The sequence below is a fragment of the Trichogramma pretiosum genome, unplaced genomic scaffold, assembly GCF_000599845.2.
Source record: "Trichogramma pretiosum strain Unisexual culture from Peru unplaced genomic scaffold, Tpre_2.0 scaffold19, whole genome shotgun sequence".
Taxonomy (NCBI): domain Eukaryota; kingdom Metazoa; phylum Arthropoda; class Insecta; order Hymenoptera; family Trichogrammatidae; genus Trichogramma; species Trichogramma pretiosum.
The window spans coordinates 362,002-386,366 of NW_019641707.1; the positions used below are offsets into that span (position 1 = coordinate 362,002).

The 24,365-nt window shown below is 42.4% G+C and overlaps 1 protein-coding gene across 1 annotated transcript in view; it reads right to left on the reverse strand.

The window, feature by feature from the left end:
* The window catches only part of LOC106659925 (CD151 antigen-like), a 76,982-nt gene extending 52,832 nt beyond the window's left edge, over positions 1–24,150 (reverse strand). Inside the window, exons 1-2 of the mRNA XM_023463037.1 lie at positions 24,086–24,150; positions 7,368–7,655 (exon numbers count right to left, since the gene is read on the reverse strand). Coding sequence (XP_023318805.1) covers positions 7,368–7,655; positions 24,086–24,136 — 339 coding nt within the window. The 5' untranslated portion in view covers positions 24,137–24,150. The remainder of the gene's footprint in view (positions 1–7,367; positions 7,656–24,085) is intronic.
* Between the last annotated feature and the right edge of the window lie 215 nt (positions 24,151–24,365).

Genomic DNA, 24,365 nt, shown 5'->3' on the forward strand with positions numbered 1-24,365 from the left:
TCATCGTCGGTTTAAATTAACGCGTCATATTCCAAATCCGAGCGCATATTATTATATTAAACGCGAATACGTATCCTATATATTACCCTATTGTTTCTCACCGCTGCTGCTACTGCTACACGCATATATACAGAATCTAGTCTGGCGTGAACTATACTCTCGCGTGTAATCAAAGGGATATGTGTATTGCCGAATGCACACGAGGCCAAGGCTGTATACTGCGGCGCAGAGAGTCCCGCGGCCTATTGTGTTGTTTATGTATCGACGCTGTCGCGATCGGTCGACTGTGTACAAACACCGATACAGATCAGAGGAACCAATGAGCTCGATACATCGAGGGGGAGACCGATAATAATTTCACGTGTGCACGGCTGGTTTGGCGATGCGGTTTGACGAATCTCTGCTGTACACCAGAGAAGATTAGGCTGTAACTCGATTGTTTCTTTTTTCCAATTCGGTTAAAGACGCTTTTTTCTAATGAATATCAACATTTTCTTTTTTAAATCTATCAATTCATTAGTAAATGTAAAGAAAATGAACGAATAGAGGTTATTTCAGTTGTTAATCATTAAATTGTTTTTTGATTTCAGTACAACACAAAAGCAATTGAATCGGGATTCGTAAAATCATCAAGACAATCGCCATGGACGTTTTAGTACTACCTGTAGCTCTAATGACTAATTGAACTTAAGTTCTAATATCACATGTGCAATATAGTAATGTAGTGTATTAGTGTAGGTTCAGAAATATATTTTGCTTTTGTGTCAATTTTCTCCACACTTTTCTGTAACTTTGTGTGTAAGCCAATTTCGCGCATATGATGAATCAAATCTTCATTGCAATTACGGTGTAGTTTTAATAATATGTGAGTACCTATATGTGTGTCGTAGTAGGGTCGACGGTAGTGGGGGAATGTATCATCGAGGAGCAATCGCAATCGAGAGGTACACTCGCTAATACTTTGACTTGGAGCGTTCAGTCGCTATCGCAGAGTCCAATTCCACGGTAAGCAAGTGTTTACAAATTATATCTGTAAAAGTGCAAATTTCCATACTTATAATCGACTAACAGAGTTGGCTACTCGAGAAATTTAACCTCAAATATTTTCTCACAGTGATTGTGCGTATAATTAAGTGAATCAGGATGGAAAGCAGAGAGGCCACAGTAAGGTAAATCATTTTTTGTACATTCAATAATATTTTTTTAAACAATCACTTCATCAAACTCGATAATCCTTCAGGGTGAAGTTAGAGCCAGAGGATACATTACCAGATACAGGCGAAGATTATAATTTTGATTCGGTGGACACTAGCGAAATGAAAAACTTTCAAACATTCACATTTTATAAGTCATCTGTAAATTGCATAACTTGATCATGTTCCGTTTTTTCAAAATCTAAAATTATTCTACAATTTTAATTTCAGGCAAATCACATTAACGAGGCTACGATGTTACAGGAAAATTTAGACGAAAAACCTGAACCGAAGTCTTTGGCAACAACGGTTTGCAAATCTGAGCATCAACATTTCGAATCTACTGTGAAAGTAGAAGACCAAATTCAATCTAATTATTTGCATAAAAATATATTCATTGATTTCGAATGCAAAGACGTTAAGCTTGAACTTCCGTCTCTATCAACGAAAATCTCCAAATCTGAGTATCAAATTGGTCTACCTATTTTAAAACTAGAAAGTGGCATTCAGATAAATTATTTGAACGATGAAGATCACGATGAAGGTCTCAAAAAGTTTGGATACAAGAGTAACCTCATTAAACATATAAATGTAGTACGTGATTGTAAAAAACCCGTTGAGTGTGAGATTTGTCAAAAGGCATTTGCACGTACAGTTAATCTCAAAGATCACATAAATGTGGTACATAATCGTAGAAAACCCTTTGAATGTGATATTTGTAGAAAATCATTTGGACTAAAATCTAATCTCAATCAACACATAAGAACAGTACATAATCATAATACACCCTTTAAGTGTGAAATTTGCCATAAATCATTTGGACTAAAACTTAATCTCGAATATCACATAAATGCAGTACATAATGGAATCAAACCCTTCGAATGTGGGATTTGTCACAAATCATTTGGATTAAAACATCACCTCGCAGGACATGTAGATATAGTACATAATGGTAGCAAACCTTTTGAGTGTGATATTTGTCACAAATCATTTGGATATAAGGGTGGCCTCAATAAACACATAAATGCAGTACATAATCGGAGCAAACCCTTTGAGTGTGGCATTTGTCAAAGATCATTTTCATTAAAGGGTGACCTCAATAAACACATAAATGCAGTCCATAATCAAAGCAAACCCTTTGAATGTGATGTTTGCCACAAATCATTTGGACAAAAACATACACTCAAATCTCACATAAATTCAGTACATGATCAGAGCAAACTTTTCGAATGTGAGATTTGTCACAAATCATTTGTATACAAGGGTACCCTCAAAACTCACATCAATTCTGTACATAATTATAGCAAACCCTTCGAGTGCGATATTTGTCACAAATCATTTGGATACAAGGGTAACCTCAATAGACACATAAATGCAGTACATAATGCAATCAAACCCTTTGAATGTGGGATTTGTCAAAGATCATTTTCATTGAAGGGTAACCTCAATAAACACATAAATACTGTACATAATCGGAGCAAATCTTTTGAATGTTACATTTGTCACAAATCATTTGGAGAAAAAAGTACCCTCAAAAAGCACATAAATGCAGTTCATGACCGGAGCAAACCCTTCGAGTGTGGCATTTGTCACAAGTCATATGGCCGCAAGGATGTTTTCGAAAGGCACAAAAATGCCGTACATAATCGTAACAAGTAGGATTTGTCCGGAGAGTTGTGGACGCAATAGAGATTTCCGCAATGTTATAAGCACACTTTGTAATGCTATAAAATGTTCCATATACATGTATTTCGATTTCGTGAAAAACAATAAAGTATTTGAAACTGTCATATTAATTTTGTTGTAATTGTTAAATAACTTTCTACTCGAACTTAATGTATTAACTAAAATATCAAAAATCCTCGGTATCTGAAGCAAAGTCAATGAATTTATCTGAAATTCATGGTTATCTTGAATAATTAAATTCTCATTGGGCCAAGAGCGTTCTTCTAAAAAAATTTCAATCCTATATTCACCAATGAATCTCCAAAAAATAACACTTCGTGCAACATCACCAAAAATACCAAAATTTCCAAACAATTGTATCAAAAAACACCCAGTTGAAAAACTAGTCTTCGAGCCTAATATCGCAGAGAGCTTCCACGCGAAGGAAGCAATAAACTCGCGCGGTCACGGTAATTAGTGTAAAGGGTGCTGCTGTTGCTCGAGGCGTCCTTAAAACGATTTCAAATACTCGGCAATGAGAGAGCGCGGGGCGCACGTATCATCACACAAACACACACACACGCTTCTCTTCACCTTCGCGGAATTGTCGTGATCGTCTGTGGCGCAAAAAGCGCATAGTATGCTACATAATACGTATACACGCGAGGCAGATCGCTGCTGCACCGAGTCTCCTCTGTACACGTGTATCCGCGCGAGTATTTGGCTGCGTGTGCGATCGTTAATGAGATCCGTGGCAGAGCAGAGAGCAGCGCAGCACGAGACGCGAATTTATGACCCTGTATTATGCACGTGTGTGCACGGCTTTTTGATTTCCCGCCTACCGATGCTATGTATGCTGCTACTGAGCTGCTTCATTTAAACCGCAACTGCCGAGCTTTTTGCGCTGCGGCTTTTAATTGAGTTTTTATACTTATAGGCGGGCGCAAGCGCGCGAGCCCGTATAATGCACCAGTCGAGCGTGTCTTTATAATGCGCCGGATCGGAGCACGAAATTTGCTGGGTTCTCTTTTTCGCTCTCGTTCCCCGGCTGGTGATTAAAAACCGAAATCGAGCGATCATCGAATTTCGGAAACGTCTTGGGTCACTTCCAGGTTCGCGAAAAGAGAAAGATGATTAAAATTGTAATTATGGTTTTGACGAGATTTTACTTTTGTATACGAAATGCATTTCATTAACTCGAGTGTACCGGTTGTTTACATAAATTATTTTTTGGCCAACTTTTCCTCTTATAACTAGCTAACGTAGTCTAGAGTTATATACAGAGCAAATAAGGAATGTATGCTGACTGTTGCAAGCTCGAGAGAGAGAGAGAGGAAGAACTCAGGGGGTAAGGAGAAAATTAAATGCAGCGATAACGGATGAAAATCAACTCGAAAAGCAGAGCAGAGCAGTAGTTCCGTGTGTACCAACAAAAAAAAAATAGAAGTCTCACGCGCGCGCGCAAATAAACACGCTCTCTCTCGCGTTCTCGGGGATGCGCTTAACGGTCAAGTTGGCAGAAACAGAGAGTCGGAAAACAAAAAAATTGGAAATGAAAAACAAAAACAAAAATAGACGCGCATGAACACGTACGTGTGTACGACGCGCGCGTATATGAGAAAGCCCATATCGCGTTGCGAGCGGGTAACAAAGGATGGTGCGCGCGCGCGAGTCCGCGAGAAAAAGAGAGACAGAGACAGAGAAAGTAAGACGAGAGAAAAATAAAACAAGTGGGTATATTGTGTGCGCGGCTGTGTCCAGTACGCCCTGAGAGACAACAAAGAAACACACTGGAAACTACGTCGAGTAGTAGTAGTAGTAGGTAAAAAAGAAGAAAACAGAGAGACAGAGAGAGAAGGTAAAAAAGGAGCAAACGCGCGCAAAGCAGCAGCAGAGAAAGAGAAGAAACACACGAGCGAGTAACGAGTGAGACTGCAGCTCTGAACCGTCTGTGTATATATCTCGCGCGCGCGTCGCGGGTAACAAGAGGAGCTGCTGCTGCCGCTGCTGCTGCTCGGAGAGCCACGCGACCCTGCCTGGGAGATTAAGAAAAGAAACGGCTGCAGCTCGAGCGAGCTGCACGAGAATATAACGAAAAAATAAAGGAGGTAAAAAACGTAGCACAGGTAGTAGAATAGCCACGGCACTATAGCTAGTAGCACGCCGCTATAATTCAAGTTTAATGTCAACCCGAGGTGAGAAGAAGAAGCGTGTCTTGTATAATACGGTCCGGCGATCGAGCTAATTTCGCCCGCACATATGAGACATCGACGATGTTCTGTACCAATTTTCGTGCGAACGAGACGACTACCCGTCCAATGCGTAGGAGATGTTATTTGAAAGTTTTTCATTACCAAACAAATAGTTCGACTAGACCACACCAAGATTGATGAAGGCCTCCCCCAGCGTCTCGAAAGAAATAAAAAAATCCTACTCTCAATTAACTACCATGCAAAGTGTCGCCTTGTACATAATTGCCCAGATACAATCGCGCTCTATTATAGCGAGTAACCGCGCGCCGAAGCATTCAACGCGCTCGTAAGACAGTTAATACGCGGCGCGCGCTTCTTTATTCGCGAGAGCTATATTTCACACAGCCAACGACGCGAGCCGCGCGTCAAAAGAATGTAAATTATATATAATATAATGCGCGGCATCTGAAAAGGCTATTATTCGCTCGGCGACACGATTCAGCTCACGTATATTTATAAGAAAAAAGAAAAGAAGGCGCACGCGCGTAATATGCTCGGGCGCGTGCTCTTCTTTTCTGTACCGCACTTCGCTCGCTTGTAATATACAATATTATATATCGTACGAATGCACGAGTAGTGGTTTATAAATTTCGAATAAAAAAAAAAAAGGAAAGGAAAGAAGAAGGAAGTAATGCTATAACGATTTCGTCTATGCCTGCCGCGGTTTCTATATTATTAAGGAACATTGTCGAGCACTTTCGAGTCGTTTATACGAATGAAAATGCACAGCTGATAAAGGAGCTTCTTTCTTCTGGATGGCAAAGAGAATTCAAGGGAAAATATATGTATAATAATATAGAAAAAAAGGGAGGGGAGCTCTGAAATATTGCACGCGTCTCGCGCGCGTGAAGTTTATTAAAGAAAAGTGCTAGCTTGGGTGGCGCGAGAGGTTCCGAGGTCCTCTCCGATCCTGAGCGACAGCTCGCACGAATAAAGAAGAAGAAGAAGAAGAAGAAGCGAATATCGCGTCCGCGGTGGAAGAGAGAATATAAAGAAAAAAAGGTACGCTGTCGCGCTAGTAGCTCGAAAAGCTCAAAATGATGACGTGAAAATGACGCGACGACAAAGATCCAGAGAGAGAGAAAGAGACTATAGCAGCAGCCCTGCGCCACGCAGTCATATACCCTTTTTTTTAGACATATAGTACATTTTTATATTGCCTCGACTACACGGGGGCCACACACATCAGCCGATCTCGCGCGCCGCGTTGAAAGGAACTTGCTTGCGCCAGCTTTTTGCGTTGATTAGCTACGAGCGACGTATATATATCGTAAAGCTCTTTTTTTTTCTCTCTCGCTAACAATGTAAAGCTTTCACCATATATTTAACGAGTTCCAGCTGTGCGCGTAATGTACTACTGCCATACCATATCGATTCTGTAGTCGTCGTCGTCGCTGCCTCTGCCGCTGCGCTAAAAGTGCTCAATTCTCAGCTGGGTATTCAATTATTTACTCGCCGGAGTTTGAGCTCCGAAATCGTCGTCGTCGTTGTCAAAAGCTCCATACTATACCATCGCGAGCCCGAGGTATAGGATTTTTTCCTCGCGCACACACACATGAACTATTACGCTCATTCGTTAAATAGACTTTCGGGGCCTCCGGGAGAGCGTGAAATTGAAAAATTAACACACAGCCCCGACGACGACGGAAGAGCGACAAAGCGGATTTGACGGAAAAAACGATGCTCGGGCGCGGGAAAAAGCGCGCGCGGATATTATCGGTAGGGAGAGAGAGAAAAAGTATTAACCAGCGTATATAACGCGAGCGATAAGCTCCGGTGTTATATCTATATACGAATCGTACTACAGCCGCGTAAAAAAGATGAAAGCAGAGAAATTACTCGCATTAAAATGAGAAAAGAACCCCCGCGTGTAGTAGTACTACTGCTGCTGCTGTGTGACGAGAAAAATCGGGAGTACAAAAAAATAAAAGAAGTTGAAGAAGAGCTCGAGCCCGGAGAGTCGGAACTGGGTGTGTGTGTGTATTTCCGAGCAGCAGACCGTGGAAATGATTCGCTATATATACGTAAGGCCGAGGTAAAAAAAAAAGAAGAATAAGAAGAAGAGCGTGAAAAAAATCTCTATCTCTCTCTCTTCGTTCTGTGACGAGCTAGGACACGACACGCGTACGCGCGTAAATCTAATAAACGGATGTAAATTTATAGATATTCCGGATTGATTGCAAAAGTGAATATAGTATATTCCTAGGCTACCACTGCTGCCATGTAACATCGTCGGATAATATTATAAAATACTCACGAAGAGAACGACGTTGTAGATGTGCAGCACGTATTTGAGAAAGTTGACGGAGCAGCAGCCGTCGTCGCGCGTCCTGATCCTGGTGTTGGTGCCGGGCAGTCTCTCCGCGCCCTTCGCCATCTTGTGACCGTGTCGCGGATGATTGTGGAGATGATGACTGTGATGATGATGGAAGGAGGGCGGTGGCGAGCTCTCCGGCTGCTGATACAACTGCTGCTGCTGCTGTTGGGCCTCTTGCAGCGATCGTCTCTTGCTGCCGTACCACGCTGTCACCTTGTCATTGTCGCCCTGCGAAAACGAGAATTGAAACAACTTATTCGATGTTGCGATATTGATTGTAACGATATAGGATATTATACGGTTTATATCGATTGTTGCGGTGGTTGCCGCGTGCACCACCTTATATAATGCAGAGACTCTCGCGAAGCGTAAATAGCTTTTGTGCGATGTACTATGTGCGGGCGCCTGCACAGAGATCGAGCTTTGCTACTGATGCTTATAGCCGCACGTCAATGCGTTTACTGTTCGGGCTTGTGTGCAAATAATTGGGAATAGCGGCTACCTAACCGTGGACAATAATGACATTGGTTCGCGTACGTGCATTTTGATCAGTCGCATATGCGTATCAGAGAGTCCGATATAGTATATAGATCCGATCTGATTTATGGAAGATTCGTGCGCGTACGTCACGCGCGTAATTGTAATTTTCACGAGCTGATATGATTTTTTTGTATCAACTATTAGCAAAAGTCAACAACCGACACGCTCCACTAGCACAGAGGATCGCCTCAAAGCATGATACCAATAGCATTAGCTATTGGATGAAAAGCTTTTTTGATTGTGTGGAGAACTTACCTGTAGAATTTATATCTGATGGCTCACGAGCTTTATTAAATGGAGCCAGTCTGGCTCTAAATAAATGTTCTTATGAATTTTATTTGAGAAAGTGCCTTCAAGTTCTATTAGATGATTCAGATACAAGACCGTTTCCATGTTTTTTGAGGGGTGATAGAGCCCACATTATTAAGGCCACCACTAGATGGGAAAATTTAAAATCAGTTAAGTTGCAAGTAAAAAATTTCTACGTTAGTGTAATTGCTGCGTGCATTACTGTAGATAAATTTGACAACTTATTGAAAATCATAAAGAGTATTTTCATTATATCTCAATGCAAGTACTCGAATAAAAATTCATGGGCTCGCATTGAATTCGATTTTATTATAAAAATATTTCAACACCTAAATGAAGATGAAGTCAACGAAATCTGCAAATGTGAAGAAATCACTGAAGACATACAGGACCCTAAAAAAGAAAATGAACGACTCGAACAGCAATTACTGGAAAACGATGTCACTAGCAGCAGTGTGCATCAATACTTGAAAGAAATTTATGAAGACATTGGAAAGAAATTAAAAAAAGTTAACGAAGAAACAGTCATTGCTCCAAATCCCTATTGTAAACTGGAATTAAAAAATAATTTATTGTTGACATTGGCTCAATTCCCTGTGTGGACTAATGTAATGATGAAGTCATTCAAAATTACTAAATATGAAGCTTCTTCAGCATATATTGAAACATAATTCAAAGACCTTAAGCACACCCACGGTATGAAGTATTCAGTTAGTGCCAACCGATTTATTTTAAAACATACCGGAAAAGTTCTGCAATCTCATAAACAACAACAATCTTATAAACAATTTTCCAGCAATCAAGAAGATCAAAGATCAAGAAGAATAGACAATCAAGAAGAAAGAAGTTTAATATTAAATGGAATGTTTTTTAATACATCAAACTTTTACATTGTTCATGAAGGCTTAAATATTGTCAAATTTAAAAACACATGTGGTTATGACAGCCTTTTTGAAATACTAATGTCTGCCTACAAAAGTAGCAGCGTTTTTGAAAATTTCATTAGGTTGTCAGCAACAAAACCATTTGCATTATGTTTGCATAAATATGCGAGTAATATATTTTCATTGACAAATTGTTATGAAGATGGAGCATGTTGTACAATGGGTTGTGGAGGGGACGAATTCGAGCGAGTCTGCGAGTTTTTGCAGAGTTTCGCCGACATCGTAAGCGTTCAGTTAGTCAAAGCGGAAACACCCTTGACCGTCACCAGACTGATGTATGACGAGTGATCCTGAGGAGGGTCGATGTTATTTGTTGCCTCTTAGTTTACAAGTTTTGCAAACTCTACGTTTAGTCCTGAGAAAGACTAGTTTTGATGCAGGCTGTTACTTTGTGCAGAAGGACTGGCTATGACCGATGTTGACCGGCGATTTTCTGTTCCAACTTGTAAGGCACTTATACTAGTACTCTGAACTCGACCTTTTCTCTTGCAGGCACGACTTTTCTATGGCGCCAAGCCACCTGGCGGCCGAGTCGGAAGTTTGAAAAGTCAAAAGGTGGGGAAAAGTATAGAAATGATGAGGCGAGTATTTTGTAATTTAACCAAGTTCACTATTGAAAAGTAGCCCTAGGTCAAAACTCTTCCCTAGAGAGAAACGACTTCCCTTTGCGTGACCGGGCGCCTCGCTTACATCGGAAGCGAGTGCGCGCTGATTGGCTGATGCCGCGAGGTGGGGACGAGTGCAGCAGTGCACGTCGTTTGAGTGGGGACGCACGCAGGGGTCTCGGCGTTGGTGGGGATAACAAGCAGAAATTTTATTAGCATGTTTTGATAAACAAATTGGTCCTGTGATTAATTGTAAGAGCAATGTAACCACATTGATCGAAAAGTTTAAGTTAAATTATTAAAACCTTCGCTAAGAAGAAATATTGTTTGTGAATGCAACAATATCGTTATCAGCAACGAGCATTACAATACTATTCTGACTTTACAGCAAATTCGAAAAGATGGATTAAAAAATAAGTATAAAAGGTGAATTATACTGTCTAGTAAAAACCATGGCTCGATTAAAATTAAATTTATAATATAACGCAAAAGTTGTAAAACTCGTCCCGCGTGCGATTGCGGCCATAAACCATCAACTAGTGGTAACAGTGTTTTTATTTTTTCATGAAAGTACGGCTATAAAAGAGATTAAAGATTTTTTTGCAATTCTAGCTGACTAAACATCGAAGCTACGATCGAAGTCGGAAAGACGTATGCAGATTTTAGCGTGGGTTGTGCATCGATGTAAGATCACTACTACGTACAATCAAGAGATCGTATTTTCATGCTTGAGCTAGGATCATCCCTATTTATTAAATAAATAATTCAAAAGATATTTTTTCAATGTACTGTCGAATGCTATTTCGATAATTTTTAAAATTTTATAATGACTTTTATAATTCTTCAGCTTTGCTTCGGCTTACGTCGATACTTTCGGTCCCATTTACTAAATGCACATCTTTCGAAAGACGTATAATCGGTTTACCTGAAGCCCGAGGATATTTATTTATGCAAACACATGGTACACAGCAGAGAGCCATTAAGATCGTGTGCAGCTGTACCTTCGGTCAGACCTATTTTTTAATACGCATATTAAAATCCTAATGTAAATAAATCCGTTGCTCGGCAGCTGTTCGATGGTAATGAATTACAAACATAATGCGCGATGCGTTAAGCTACGTCCTAGCTCCAAATGGTTGCTCTTTGGAAGAAAAAAAAATAATATCGACGACGCAGCCGCTCGGTCGACTATGCATATGATTAAAATTTTCATTCGACGTCTATGTAGCGCTCCGCCGTATCCGCGTGTTTATGGGCGAAGCCGTAAAAGGCTAAATGCAATACCGCTGTATTTTTTGCAATTGATATAAAATTCGATGTACGGGCCGTAATTCTTCGCGCTGTAAATATATATAGAGCACATCTCGGCACCTTAGCGCGCGCGCGCCACCAGGGGCTTACATTCCAATTTCTCGGGAGAAGAAGAAAAAAAGTAGTCCGGGCGCATCCGAGGGGTTCGTTTTTTCCCTTTTTTCCTTCTTTTTTTGGGGGGGGCTCGAAAGATATTTGCACTTAGACACATGCGCGCGCGCGCGCGTACACGGTAAATACACCTCGAAAGAATAAGGAGAGGAGGCCCTGTGCAGCCTCCGAGAGTCTCGCGGAAAATCCGCAACGATTTATGTCGTTTCATTTTCTGCGCGTATGTGTACACGTGAGAAAAAAAAAGTGAGAGAAAAAATTCGAGGTACACAAACAGCATACGTGTTGCGTCTCACGCTGTCTTTGCTGCTCGCGAGTAATTTTCAAGATTTATTTCTAGTTACGTAGGCATTGATAAAGTACATCTTTTATTTTTTCGCTATACAATTTTTCGCTACTTTAAATGACGTTAAAATGATGAATCTTTCAAAGGTAGGGGCGTTCAAAATTGGGTTTAGTAATGATTTAACACTGAAAACTTCACTGTTAAAAAAATCGTAAATTTAATTCAGAATCATTGAAAAATCAGACATTAATATTAACCCATTAACGCGCAAAAGTGCAATTTTGTGCATGAATTTTCCGTTGTAAAAAAATTATAGATAAAGTTAAAATATTTTCTTGAAAATCCATACCCAGGGGTTTTTGGGTATGCTCTTTCAGTATCCGGTGTTATTTTTGCGATAAATAAACATTATCATCGTTTATTTTGCCATTAAAAACAAAAAACGTGATTTTTTTACTCAAAATTTTTTTTCAAAGTCGATTTTCTACCTTGCCTTGCCTTCGGAGGGTTCCCATAACACCAGAAATCGTGCACTTTTTCTCTGAACCTTCAAAAAATGCGCTGCCGCGATTTTTATCTAGACCCTACAATTTCTAAAATGGCGAATTTATACCGAGCAGCGATATGAAAATTGCCTTATTTTTTATTTGTAAATTATTGACTTTATAAAAGAAAGTCATACAATGGAAAGTGTTCAAATTTGTTCAAAGAATACATGTGAATTTTTTTTAGAATTTTTTAATAATTTTTTCAAAATTTTTCAGATTTTTTTTGGAACATTTTGGATTTTTTCGACAGTCCGGGAAATGGTCGTATTTTAAAAAATTTTAAAAGTGGTCTGAAAAATTCTGAAAAACTCACACGTATTCTCTAAACGATTTCAAATAAGTTTTTACACTCCAAATTGTACTTTTGAGTTCATATTTAGCGCATGTAAAATAGGTTCTGAGTAAAAAATGAGTGGATTTTTATACCGCTGCTCGGTATAAATTCGCCATTTTAGAAATATAGGGGCAAGATAAAAATCGCGGCAGCGCATTTTTTGAAGGTTCAGAGAAAAAGTGCACGATTTCTGGTGTTATGGAAACCCTCCGAAGGCAAGGCAAGGTAGAAAATCGACTTTGAAAAAAAATTTTGAGTCAAAAAATCACGTTTTTTGTTTTTAATGGCAAAATAAACGATGATAATGTTTATTTATCGCAAAAATAACACCGGATACTGAAAGAGCATACCCAAAAACCCCTGGGTATGGATTTTCAAGAAAATATTTTCACTTTATCTATAATTTTTTTACAACGGAAAATTCATGCACAAAATTGCACTTTTGCGCGTTAATGGGTTAAAGTAAGCGATATTGAATTTTATTCAAGGTACTTGCGTGTGCGAAATTTCGTTGCAAATTGATATATCAGCGTTAATACATTTTTTTATATAAACAAAAAATGTATGAAAATGCAATTGCACACGTTATTTTTAATGCAAAGAATTTCATTCTATACTTAAATTGAAACACTTTCAGTTTCGACCACTAGATGGCGAGTACGTTTATTTTTTAATATGCAAGTGAAAAAATAAGAATGACTGTATTTAAGTAAAGTAAGATTAAAACTAAACTGATTTCATACTCGAAAATGTGAATATTTTAAACGGCGTTGCTATAAAAATGCACGAAACTCTCGAGCTGCAAAAACCACGTTGTGCCGTTCATACTTCGATATTCTCATGCGCTTGCATAGACAAAGGAGCCAAAAGGGTGGAAAAAGAGTTGTCTCGCTGTTGTTGTTGTTGTTCTTTCAACACCCCCTGCGAGTACGACTGCTGCGTACTCTAAAATCGAATATACATGTGTCGCGCGGGCATCCGAAGTTTTTCGGGGCTGCAGATCTCTCCGATACTCCTCCGTACAGTGCAGCGAAGAGAAAGAGAGAAGAAAGCCGTATAGCTCGATCGGCGCTGCATATAGCACACGAGGCAGGCTCGATCAAGAGATATCCATCCCTCTTTCCCTCTCTCGAGGCGAGGGAGATGGCAGTAGCGCCTTGTAAATTCGTTTGGCAGAGATCCAAGACTAATGTTTCTCTCTGAGCAGCGGCATCCAGGCCGCTGTACCAGTGCCCTGCACCACGCGAGTGTTTGTGTGTGCGTGTTTGCGGTGTTTCTGCTCGCGCGACACACACACACACACACACAAACGTAGCCGCGCACACGCGGGATCTCACGCGCCTGTATGCCGAGCGATATCACGCTCCAGCAGAGAGACTCTATTTGCGTAAGTATGTTGCAGCGCATATAGTACTCGATTGCTTCTTTTCCAAGCGTTTTATGTGCGGGTATTAACATTGCGTGCACTTTCGGGGGTATCTTTTACGACAAATTAAGATTACATCGAAATTATCGCCACGTGCGCAGCTGCGTATAGAAATTTTAGAAAATCAGCTTTTTACATCTAATTAAAAATTATATTCATACGTGCGTGTTTCTGTATCGAAATTGACACTCGCCGATTACGATGTAAGATATAAATTCTCTCCTTTATATCGTGTATTTTATATATACATTTATAAATAGGTGAGTCTGGGCTCGCGCACACGCCTGCAAGCAACAAACCTCTATGTAATGTTCATTTTGCGGTTGTGTATATGTTAACGCGACGACGACGACGACGACTCGAGACTTATCTGAAAACGTTTCGCTGTATATTGCGCGCGCAAGTGGCGTTAAGATAACGTGCTCGCGATATCGCGTGTTCCTTTCTTTTTTTTCTCTCCTCCTCTCTCTCTCTATCAAAAAGTTATGCTACGATCTGCCTCGAGTACGCGTATAAGGAAACGCTATGTACGAATGATTTACACGCCCTTAGGCGTTGTGTGTGTATACCATCGATGCGTGCACTCCTTCTTTAATGACAGTTTCTTCTTTTTTTTCTCCTCTCTCTTTCTGCGAGACAATCTTTCTGGCCCTGCGGAGTTATTGATAATTTATCAATTCGCGCGCGCGCGCGGGGGCTTTACCGAGGCCGCGCGCAATATATATAATAAAAGTAGCATCGCGTCGCGTGTCTGGCAATAATTTCTCATTGATTTTGGTGCAGCAGCACACGGACGGCAATGTTTTATCGTGCGCTTAACTACCGGCGCAGAGACACGCGTACACATATAGCGAAGGGAAGTATATCAACGTGATTGCGCGGCGGTGCACCGACGAGACAGTATAGAGAGAGAACTCGCGCGTGGATATATCTTTCCTCGATTGGGCACGCGTATATATGTGTGTGCCCTGCCTCAGCCTCTCATCTGACTCTCTGGGAAAAGACGTCGGACGTAATTCTGGCGCGAAACTGGTTTAACGATACATACGCGTATTCACATTGTTGCGCGCGCGACTCGTGCGTGTGTGTGTATTTATTGGCGTATGTATACGCACTTTTTTTGTTGTTGTTGCTGCTCTCATCGACGCGTACACGCCCGCGATTATATTATTTCTCGATCGAGAAAATAATATTAAAATTATTTCGAGGCGCGAGATACGTGTACACGAGCTGCGATGGCGATCTCGCGATGGCTTTCGTATCTCCCGGCGCATTATATTTATATATTGTATTCGAATGAAATTGCTACCTATCTCCATCGATTGTGTGTGTAGCGTATAGTGTGTACTCAACGTCCAACACAATTATCCGCTTACACGTGCGTCGATGCGGGACGCGTATATAAGTATACGCAAGTACGAGAGAGAGGAAGAGAGTCAAGAAGAATTATCGCAACGCAAAATCCTGGGCTCGCGCGAGCGAACGAACGAACGAACGTTAACATAAAAATCCTTACGAGGAAGACAAAGTGAACACAACGAAGAGCTCTCTCTCTCTCTCGCCAATTCAAGTTTTAAATCGCATCATATAATAAATACGCTCGTCGTTCGTCGCTTCCCACGAAAGAGGATAGCAGCAGCAGATATACCTGCACTGCATATAGCCTTCGTGCTGCCCATACAGCTATATAGTTGCGCGAAGAGAGAAAACAAACGCGAAAGCGTGAAAAAAATTGAGTCCACGCACGCGCGTATACAGCAAAAGCCTACGTGTGGTATATATAATAATACCTACGTTCTGCAGCGCGCGGCACACGCATCGTCGTCGTCGTCGCTCGCGTATGGGTGTGACCGTAATAGCGTAGGCGATGCGGTTCTCACATGCACACGATACCTTCTCTCTCTCTTTCGCGCGTATAATATCACGGTACGCACACACACATGTACACACAGATTTAAGAAAGGTGCGAGAGAGAGACGCGTGCTGCACAGCTCGCGAAGGAGGAGGAAGGGCCGGTCGCGTGGCGTTTTTCACGCGGCACGCGTGAGCGTCTTCTTCCTTTGCGCGTCTGTAGCGTTCGTATTATATTGCACCGAAGGGGCTCTCTCTCTCCGAGATCTTTGCTGCATTCGCGCGTGGGAGAAAATACGCACGCGACAGTTTCGTGCAGTACGGTATATAAGTATACGTGGGTGCACCAGCTCGCTCGCGCGAAAGCTAGAGAGACGTGGAGATTTTTCTTTCTCTCTCGGCTTCTTGTACGCGGACGCGACGTCGAGATAAAGTATGACCTTCTATTAATTTACAGGAGGATACGGAGATACTAGGTGGAGAACGTTTAGAAGGAGGAGAGTGTGTACTGTAATTTAAGTTGGTACTTGAACTCGCTCGCTCTGTAGTAGTAGTAGTAGTAGTCACGACGTGATTGATCATTTGAAGTGTGTTTGCAACGAGATAAGTGCCGCGAGGTGGTGACGAAAAAACAAATTTTGGAAAGTACCCTTGATGGGCCAAAATCATCGTCGTCGTAGTTGCTCTTGACTTCTGTTCGTCTGGTATTATAACTGCGCTAATGAGCGCCAGACTTAAGTAAATATAATAATTTAGCCGAGTACACACGTAAGGGACGCCGTCGATGAAAAATATCAATTTTATTGATAATTAGTCTCGTAGCGGATCACGGCTGCTGCGCGTTCGATCATCGTTGTAATACGTAGCTCGCATGCAAAATATAACTTCGCGCTAGCCGGGGCTCATGGCGCACAGCTGCCGATAATTATCGCACGCATTAATGAATTTATGAATTTATGGAAGCAATCCAATTATTTATTTATTCATTTTTTTTCGGGAGGAAGGATGCGGCAAAAACGCGCGCGCGCGAATAACCCGCCTGCCCGCGCGTGTTTTAATATCAAATTGAATAATCGATGATCGTTTCGACAGCTCGCTGGCTGGCCCGCGCGATGTGCACCTTGCGCGGCAGCCGATGCTGTCAATCCATCTTTCTTCATATAAATGCGGCTCCAAGTCAAAATAAGTAGATTTCGATGTACGTGTGTATCGATTCGAATTTTGCCCTGCAAATTGATATACTCGGCGAAGGTAAAAATTATACGCGATCTCGACGCGAGAAAATTTCGCGTGCGCTAAAAACGTCGATGAAAAATCAAACGAAAGCGTGATAATTGACTTACTCATCGGGATGACGCTTATAGAACCAGCTGCCGTCGCATCAACACAAAACGAAAAAAATAAACAAACGATAAATTCGCAGCGATTACTGGATGTATATCAACGAAAATAGCGTAGCACAGCACTTATACAACACACACAGCACACAGCACACAATCGGCGAGAAATCACACGTTCACTGTATCGTATACCTAAACGAGCACAATATGCAATAATAACCCGTGCACTTTCAATTTCCCGAGACTCCGCTACGATACAGAGACGACGACTACGACGACGAATGCGATCGCCTCGGCGTTCGGATACTCACTGACAGGCGCCGGTCATCACACTTGACATTCTAGCTCCGGAGAGTATAAGTTTCCCCACCTACGCCGTCGTCTACTACTACTACTACTACTACTCCTCATCCCGTATATAGAAGAAGTAGTAGTAGCAGTAAGGAGCTACGCTCTGCAGTACTGCTCGAGAGATCGGATCCCCCGAGCTGCTTCTATAAGCGCGTTTCTTCATTCGCCGTATATATTATGGGTACGACAATGTAGTTCGTGTAACACGAGTGTGTGTGCGCGCATACCTCGCACACACGGTTCCATACATTACGTATGTATAAGAGACTTTTCGAGCACTCGACAACGAAATCCTCCAGAATGTAAACAATTGTGCGCGCGCGATAATACGATCGCGACGCGCCATTGGACTGACACATACACACACACAAGTGTCTAATACGATTTTGACTCGTGTTCCGAGGCACGTGTAATACTCGATGTACAAATAAAGAAATTAGAACGCGAACGTGTTTGTGTATATAAACGTACATTGATTACATTATATGTCTAATACTACTAAACACATTTTTCCACAAACGTCGACTGCGCTGCAAAGTTCGCGTGCGTATATATACACGTTATACAAAAAGCATTTGTCAAAAAAAAAAAAAAAACTATAGTCACGCAACATTAGCATAAATAAACTCTCCTCTACGACAGGGCTGACACTTTAAGGCCGTGCACAGAGCTTTTTTTCGCGCAGATAGAGTACTACTGCTCGAGCCCCCGAGAAAGAGAGAGAGAGAGTATTTGAAAAACATTCAATCACGTAGTTTACTTCCTCGCTTGCGCGCGACCCGAGGTAGAGAGTGAGAACACACACATAAATGTGCGCCAGTAGTTTCGGCACTAGATCTTTTGCCGGGGCAAAAGTTACGCGCGCCGAGCGGCGCACGAATGTACGTATATGTGTGGGTGTTTGCGTACATATAAACGCGTGGGTGGCACGCTGTGTTTTGAGCAACATTTTTCATCTGTATATACCCGAAAAATAAAAGTAAAAAAAGAAAAACGTCATCGGCAAACTCAATTTTCCGACCGTCTACCGGCACAGCAGCGGCAGCAGCGAGCATTAGCGCGCCGTAAAAGTGCGCGCGAGGAAAATTTCGACGAGCTTTTTCGCACGCGGCGGCGGAATGGAATAAGACAAACGTACTGCTTCCGTACCCCCAAAGCTTGCATTTTCGGTGCGAGCGCGCATAAAGTTTCTCCATTCGTTCCCCGCGCAAAGAAGAAGAGTCGAAACTCTCCCCCGTTATTTCATCTCGACCCACACCCCTTAGGCCTCGAAAATATCCATTATCAGCTCGCGAAGCTGCTGCTCCTGCTGCTGTGTGTGTGAGTATGCTGCTGCAGCGTATGTAAGAAGAGAATAAATAGATCACCGGCGCGCATGACGTATATTATTATACTCCCTTTTTGCCTCCGAGCGACTCGGGCGCGTGCAGCCCGAGGTAAACAGAGCGCCGTAAGAGTCGATATATAATGGCGCTCCCGATACGGGATATAAACGCCGCCGCCGTTGCCGCCGCTGCAAGAATTCCGGTAGTGTGCCTCTCTCGCGTCCGAAATATATATCGACGTATATATATAGGCAGCACAGGAGAATGGACGTGAGTTATGGGACAATACGGGGGCAGAGGATCGTCAGAGATTGTTGTTCGCTCGGCTGGGCGCGCGCTCTGCAGGATGATATCGTCCGAGAAAAAAGTTTGTAGGTGCTTCGCGCGCCCGTTCGTAGGGTGGGTGGATGAATATTTACATAGCACTCATATGAGAAAGAAAATTCGACGCTCGATCGTTGTGCAATTTAAACTATAGTCATTTAGGCTATCCAAATTAATTTCCGTAAAGACTTCATCATCGCGTAGTACAACTCGTCAGAGGGTTGCGAGAGAAAATTATAACGTCGCGTTCCGCAGGTTGATTAAGCACGAAATGCGGTTATCCCAAATGAGATCTTGATTATCATCGCGTGGTTATTATTATAGCGGTAAACAGAAACCCAATTCCTAAACACCTCTATGAATCAAGCGCAAAATCACGAGGATAAGTAAAAAACAGTTTAATAAGAGAACGATAAGGTCGCGGCAGAAGCTCGATAAATAAAAAAAAAAGAAGCAGCCAAAAGAGTGCTAAAATTAATTGTTTTCGTGCTTCGCAAAAGCCGCAGAGTGCGTGCGGGGCTCGTATAAGCACACCACCACCACCACCAACAGCAGCGTTATACGAGCTAGCGATATTTCGGGGTGGCTAAAAGCGTGAGGCGCGCGCGGAAAATTAAAATAATGGCCGATGAGCGGTAATGGCCTCGCGTATACGTATAGCCACGCAAAGATAAGTGCGGTATACGTGTATACGGAGAGAGAGAGAGAGCTTGTTGCTTTTTCTGCGGGTAGGAGGACTCGCAGTACAGAGAGAGAGTGCGTATCCGCGTGAGTATAAAAAGCTCTAGCACGCAAGAGAGAGAAAGCGGATTAATTAAAAGCTCGACGCGCAGCTCGTTCGCTATATATATGTTTATGTGTACAGCCGCACGCGAGTTATCTTCAGTCGTTGGATGTAATTGTTCGATAGCGTTGCCTCTCTCTCTCAGCCACACACAGGGAGGAGGAGGGAATAAATTTACGAGCGGATACTTTTGCCGCAAATTTCGAGCTGAGTCGCGGAGGAGAGAAACAGAGAGATCAATGGGGCGCGATTCGCTTTGCATAAATCGCGCGACTCTCGGCTGTTCGGATGTATACGATCCAAATGAGAGAGAAGAAACGTATTACACGACTTTGAATGTACGAATCTCTAAACACCTCGACAGAGAATCGTGTTTACTCCCGTATACAACCGATTGAAATCCTCCCCCTTTTTGCGCTTTTTCCTTTCGGGAGCCCGTCATAACCCTTAATCTCGAACGAATATCCGGCAGCAGAGGTAGAACGAAGGTAAAAAAAACAAACAAACAATCGCGAATCTCGCGCGCTACAAAAAAAAGTACCGCGTATACGCGTCGTCGCGCGCTTTGAAAATCGCATCCCCCGTAAACTTTCGCTCGTTCCCGCGTTGGATTTCTCTCTCGTTCCCTCCGTGTTCGCAAGTTTACGTGCTTAATGAGTCGCGAACTAACGCGCGCGCGCGCGAGGATTAAAAGCGGCTTTTTGTTTCCTTTTAGTTTAGAGTTTCGCGCACGAGGGTGACGAGGTATCGCGCGCGCCGAAACACCGGGTTAAATTATGCATACACGCGCGAAAACTGAAATTACCCAGTTGCGCGTATAGGAATAACAAAAACAAAGAAAAACTGGGAAGCTATATTTGGAGTTTATATAACGGATAAAAAAAGGGGGGGCGACGCGACGTTGCTTGGAAATGCACGCAAGTTATCAGTTACGCGAGTTCGCCGCGCTGATGGGATAAAATTAATTACGCGCGAGCGCGAATCATTTATCCACTGTGAGCAGGGGGGGATTCGATTAGAGAAACAAATGCTTCGAGGTGTACATATAATGCCTGTAGCTGTGTGGCGAGGTAAAAACCCGCACGTATTAATCAGTGTTTACAAGAAAGTGCGGGGTACAACAAAAAAAAAGAACAACTAGAGTATAGCTCAACACAGAGAATACACGCTTTATCAAGGCGCTCGTATACCGATAGCATCGACGAGCGAGCGACTCGATCCACGAGTCGAATTTTGTGGCTCTCGTCCTTGAGCTCGTGGGCACATAATACAATCAACGCATGCGTATGACGACGCCGCTAAATAGAGGAATCGACGTAGCTCTCGCGTCGTCGTCGTCGTCGTCAATTTGTTATACGCGTACACCGTACCTATAGCAGCGAAAGACTTTATCAAATACACGAGGAAAATGATGTACTGCTATCCCCTGGATTAACGTGCATATACCGTATTCTGCGGCATGACGCGCGACGATTGAAGAGCAGCAGCGCCGCCGCCGCCGCATCGTTATAATAGCTGTGTGGATCGCACAAAACATCGAATTAATTCCGATACTTCACGCGGTTGTATGCACGTACATGGTCGAGTGCGTTTGACCTCGTCATCGGACTATATGTACTCTATATAATTCGTAGTGCAAATAGAAAATCTCGAAAGGCCATTATAACTATGAAAATCAGCGTGAAAACTATTTTCCGCTGACACCGACGTGCTGCTGCTGCTGCTGCTCGATGGACGCGTATTGTTATAAATGGTGATTATAATCCTCGTGCTCGGTGCTCTCTGTCTACCCAAAAGAGACAAAAGCTCGAGTTTGGCATGACAATCCGACGACGACTTTTTATTATCATTATTATTATTATTATTATTATATGCACGTCTAACGCAGCAGCTCTTCTTCGGTGATTTCTCGCGGTGCAGCAGCTCGACGAACATCTCCCCCCCTCGACGTGAGATATACACTGCGTCGTCGTCGTCGTCGTGCTCGAAGGCAGGGTCTCTCTCTCTCTCTCTCTCTCTCTCTGAGGGCCATATCCTCATTTATGCGCGAGCGCTATGCCACCAATTTGCCAATCGAGCCAATCATGCGTTGTACCAGAGGCTGCGAGATCGCATTAACCTTGTCGACCTATTCAGATGTATATATATCTCTCTCGCTCTCTCTATCTCTCGTGTATGCGCGAGAGACAAACTCTTCGCGTTAGTGGACCCCCCGCTTGAAACTACTACTACTACTACTACTGCTACTAGTACTACAAGCGATGTAAACGAGCGCCAGCTGCGGGTCTCGTTTCATTGGACGGTTCCTGCACTCCTTACACACAGAGAGAGATATCAAGAAGGGCATGTATCTATAATATATATCTAGGTGTGTGTCAACCAGCGAAACGAGCTTTTGACTTTGTCGCGCCGAGCTTTCGGCGCAATTTGCAGAGTACACCACCGCGCGAGAAAGTCGAAATATTCTTGATTAAAACAAGTTTTATATATATACGTATAACAGCGAGATAGCGAGATAAGCCAATTTTTTTCACGCGCACTCGAATCGTTAAAATTTTCCGTACATTTATCGATCGAGCGGGCGCGCAAGCACGGTTCGTTCAACTGCTACAGCGAACGAAATTAAATGGCACTATGGAGTTTCTATCTCACGGTTAATTATTCTACGCGCAGTTAAAATGCCAAGTGGGCTGAAAGGTGTTTGATGTTTATATATATTATATACCTATATGTATAGATGTTATGTACATCCTTCGCTCTCGGCAGCAGAAGCAGCAGCAGCAGCAGCTAAACTCCTTATATCCTTGATACTCGTTTTCTCAAGTAGGAGCTGCTGGTGTATGTATGTATGTATGTACGGGGTGAGTGGGTGGGGGCGGGCGCCCACGCGAGAGTATACGGGAGAAATAGCTCAGAGATCTCCGGTAGAGATATATAAGCTTCTCGAGCTAGTAGTGCGCGCAGGGCTCAAACTTCAAAGTTAAGCTTCACGTACACAGTCGTACATTATATACGTAGAGAGAGAGAGAGATGAAGTAAACGACGTTAAAAGCAAGTGTGCATACGCGCATCTTCCCTTCTTTAAGCAGTCGGAATTTGCACGAGATCCACGCGAGAGTATATACCCCCTCCCCCTGAAGGAATTGCTAGCGCAGTTGTTGCCGTGTATATATATTTTACCTATGCTTGTTCGAAGCTCGTATAAATAGTACAAAGGAACACGTATATACGCGGACTGTCTTTTGCTTGCGCAAATATTCATTCGACCTTCTAAATTTCGAGAGTTGTAGGTTTGAAGATATAGTTTGATACCCGTATGTGTCGAGAGCTACTCGGGCTTTGATCGAGAGGAAAGAAGCGCATAAAAAACCATTTAAATATATGTTTTACAAAATGGAACAAAAGAAAAAATGTTAAATGCCTTTAAATACGTGAGAAATGACGTAATTTTGTAATTCTTTGTCACTCGACTAGCTGTTTGGTTTCGATTGCCTTTGACGATCGAGTCGTCGTCGGACGATTAATTTAAACATTCTTCTCTCTCCGTCAAAGAGCAGCAGTGCACGGCAGAATCTTCTGTCGGGACCGGAACTTATTTCTTTTTTTATTTTAATCGATCGTATCTTTTTTGACATCGATCGAAATGTTATACATGCGGGACGGTACATCTCTATTCGGCGAGCACTTCAAATAAAAAAGCGTTTAGCGGTACGGAACGTAAAATACGATCGTCGCGATGATGTGTATAAAAAAGAAAAAGTTTCAAATGCAGATTCCGACTTCAAAGTAATATTTTTCCGCTTTGATCACGCTGAGCAAATTTGAGCTTTCGATGTGTATAGATATACATAACTAAAGACGCGAGGAATATTTTTTTTTTGCTCATGCTAACATTTCGAAATGAGAAAAAAAAAATATATTCAAAGTTTCTAAATGAGCTTTTCGATAAATATTTATAGCTTATTTAGCAGCGTCGTGCGACATTGTTTTGTTGTATACATGTTCATTGTCGACACTTTAACGCGCAACTTGCAAAAGCTCGCGTTGCGCCGCGCGCGCGAACTCGAGTTGTCGTGACGTCGCTCTCTCGTCTTTACAACGACGCGACAAAACATCGGATCGGAAACGCGAGACACGCGCGTTATCGAGTTGACGCGGCGCGGATAAAGTTTCAAAGTGTGTGCTGCGCTCGCGATTCATCGAACGGTAGAAGCGAATGAGAAATAATGAAATATATACGTATAAAATACAAAAGCAAAAATTATGAACCAATTGGCCGTAGGCGTTGATCAAGCACAAGGGTGTGTCGGTGGCGCTCATCGCAGAATCAACGGCACGATCCGCACAACGCGTATATAGCCACTACAATCGACACCTCTCACTGCATCGTCGTATCGCATAAAAAAACAACCAATCACTGTATAAAAATAATCACTCGCGAATCATGGATCTATATACACGAGCTCGCACGACGAGTCGAGATGTCGAACGCGCTTTCGAGCAGCAACGAGCTTGGAAAGTGAATATTATATCATACACGCGACGATGA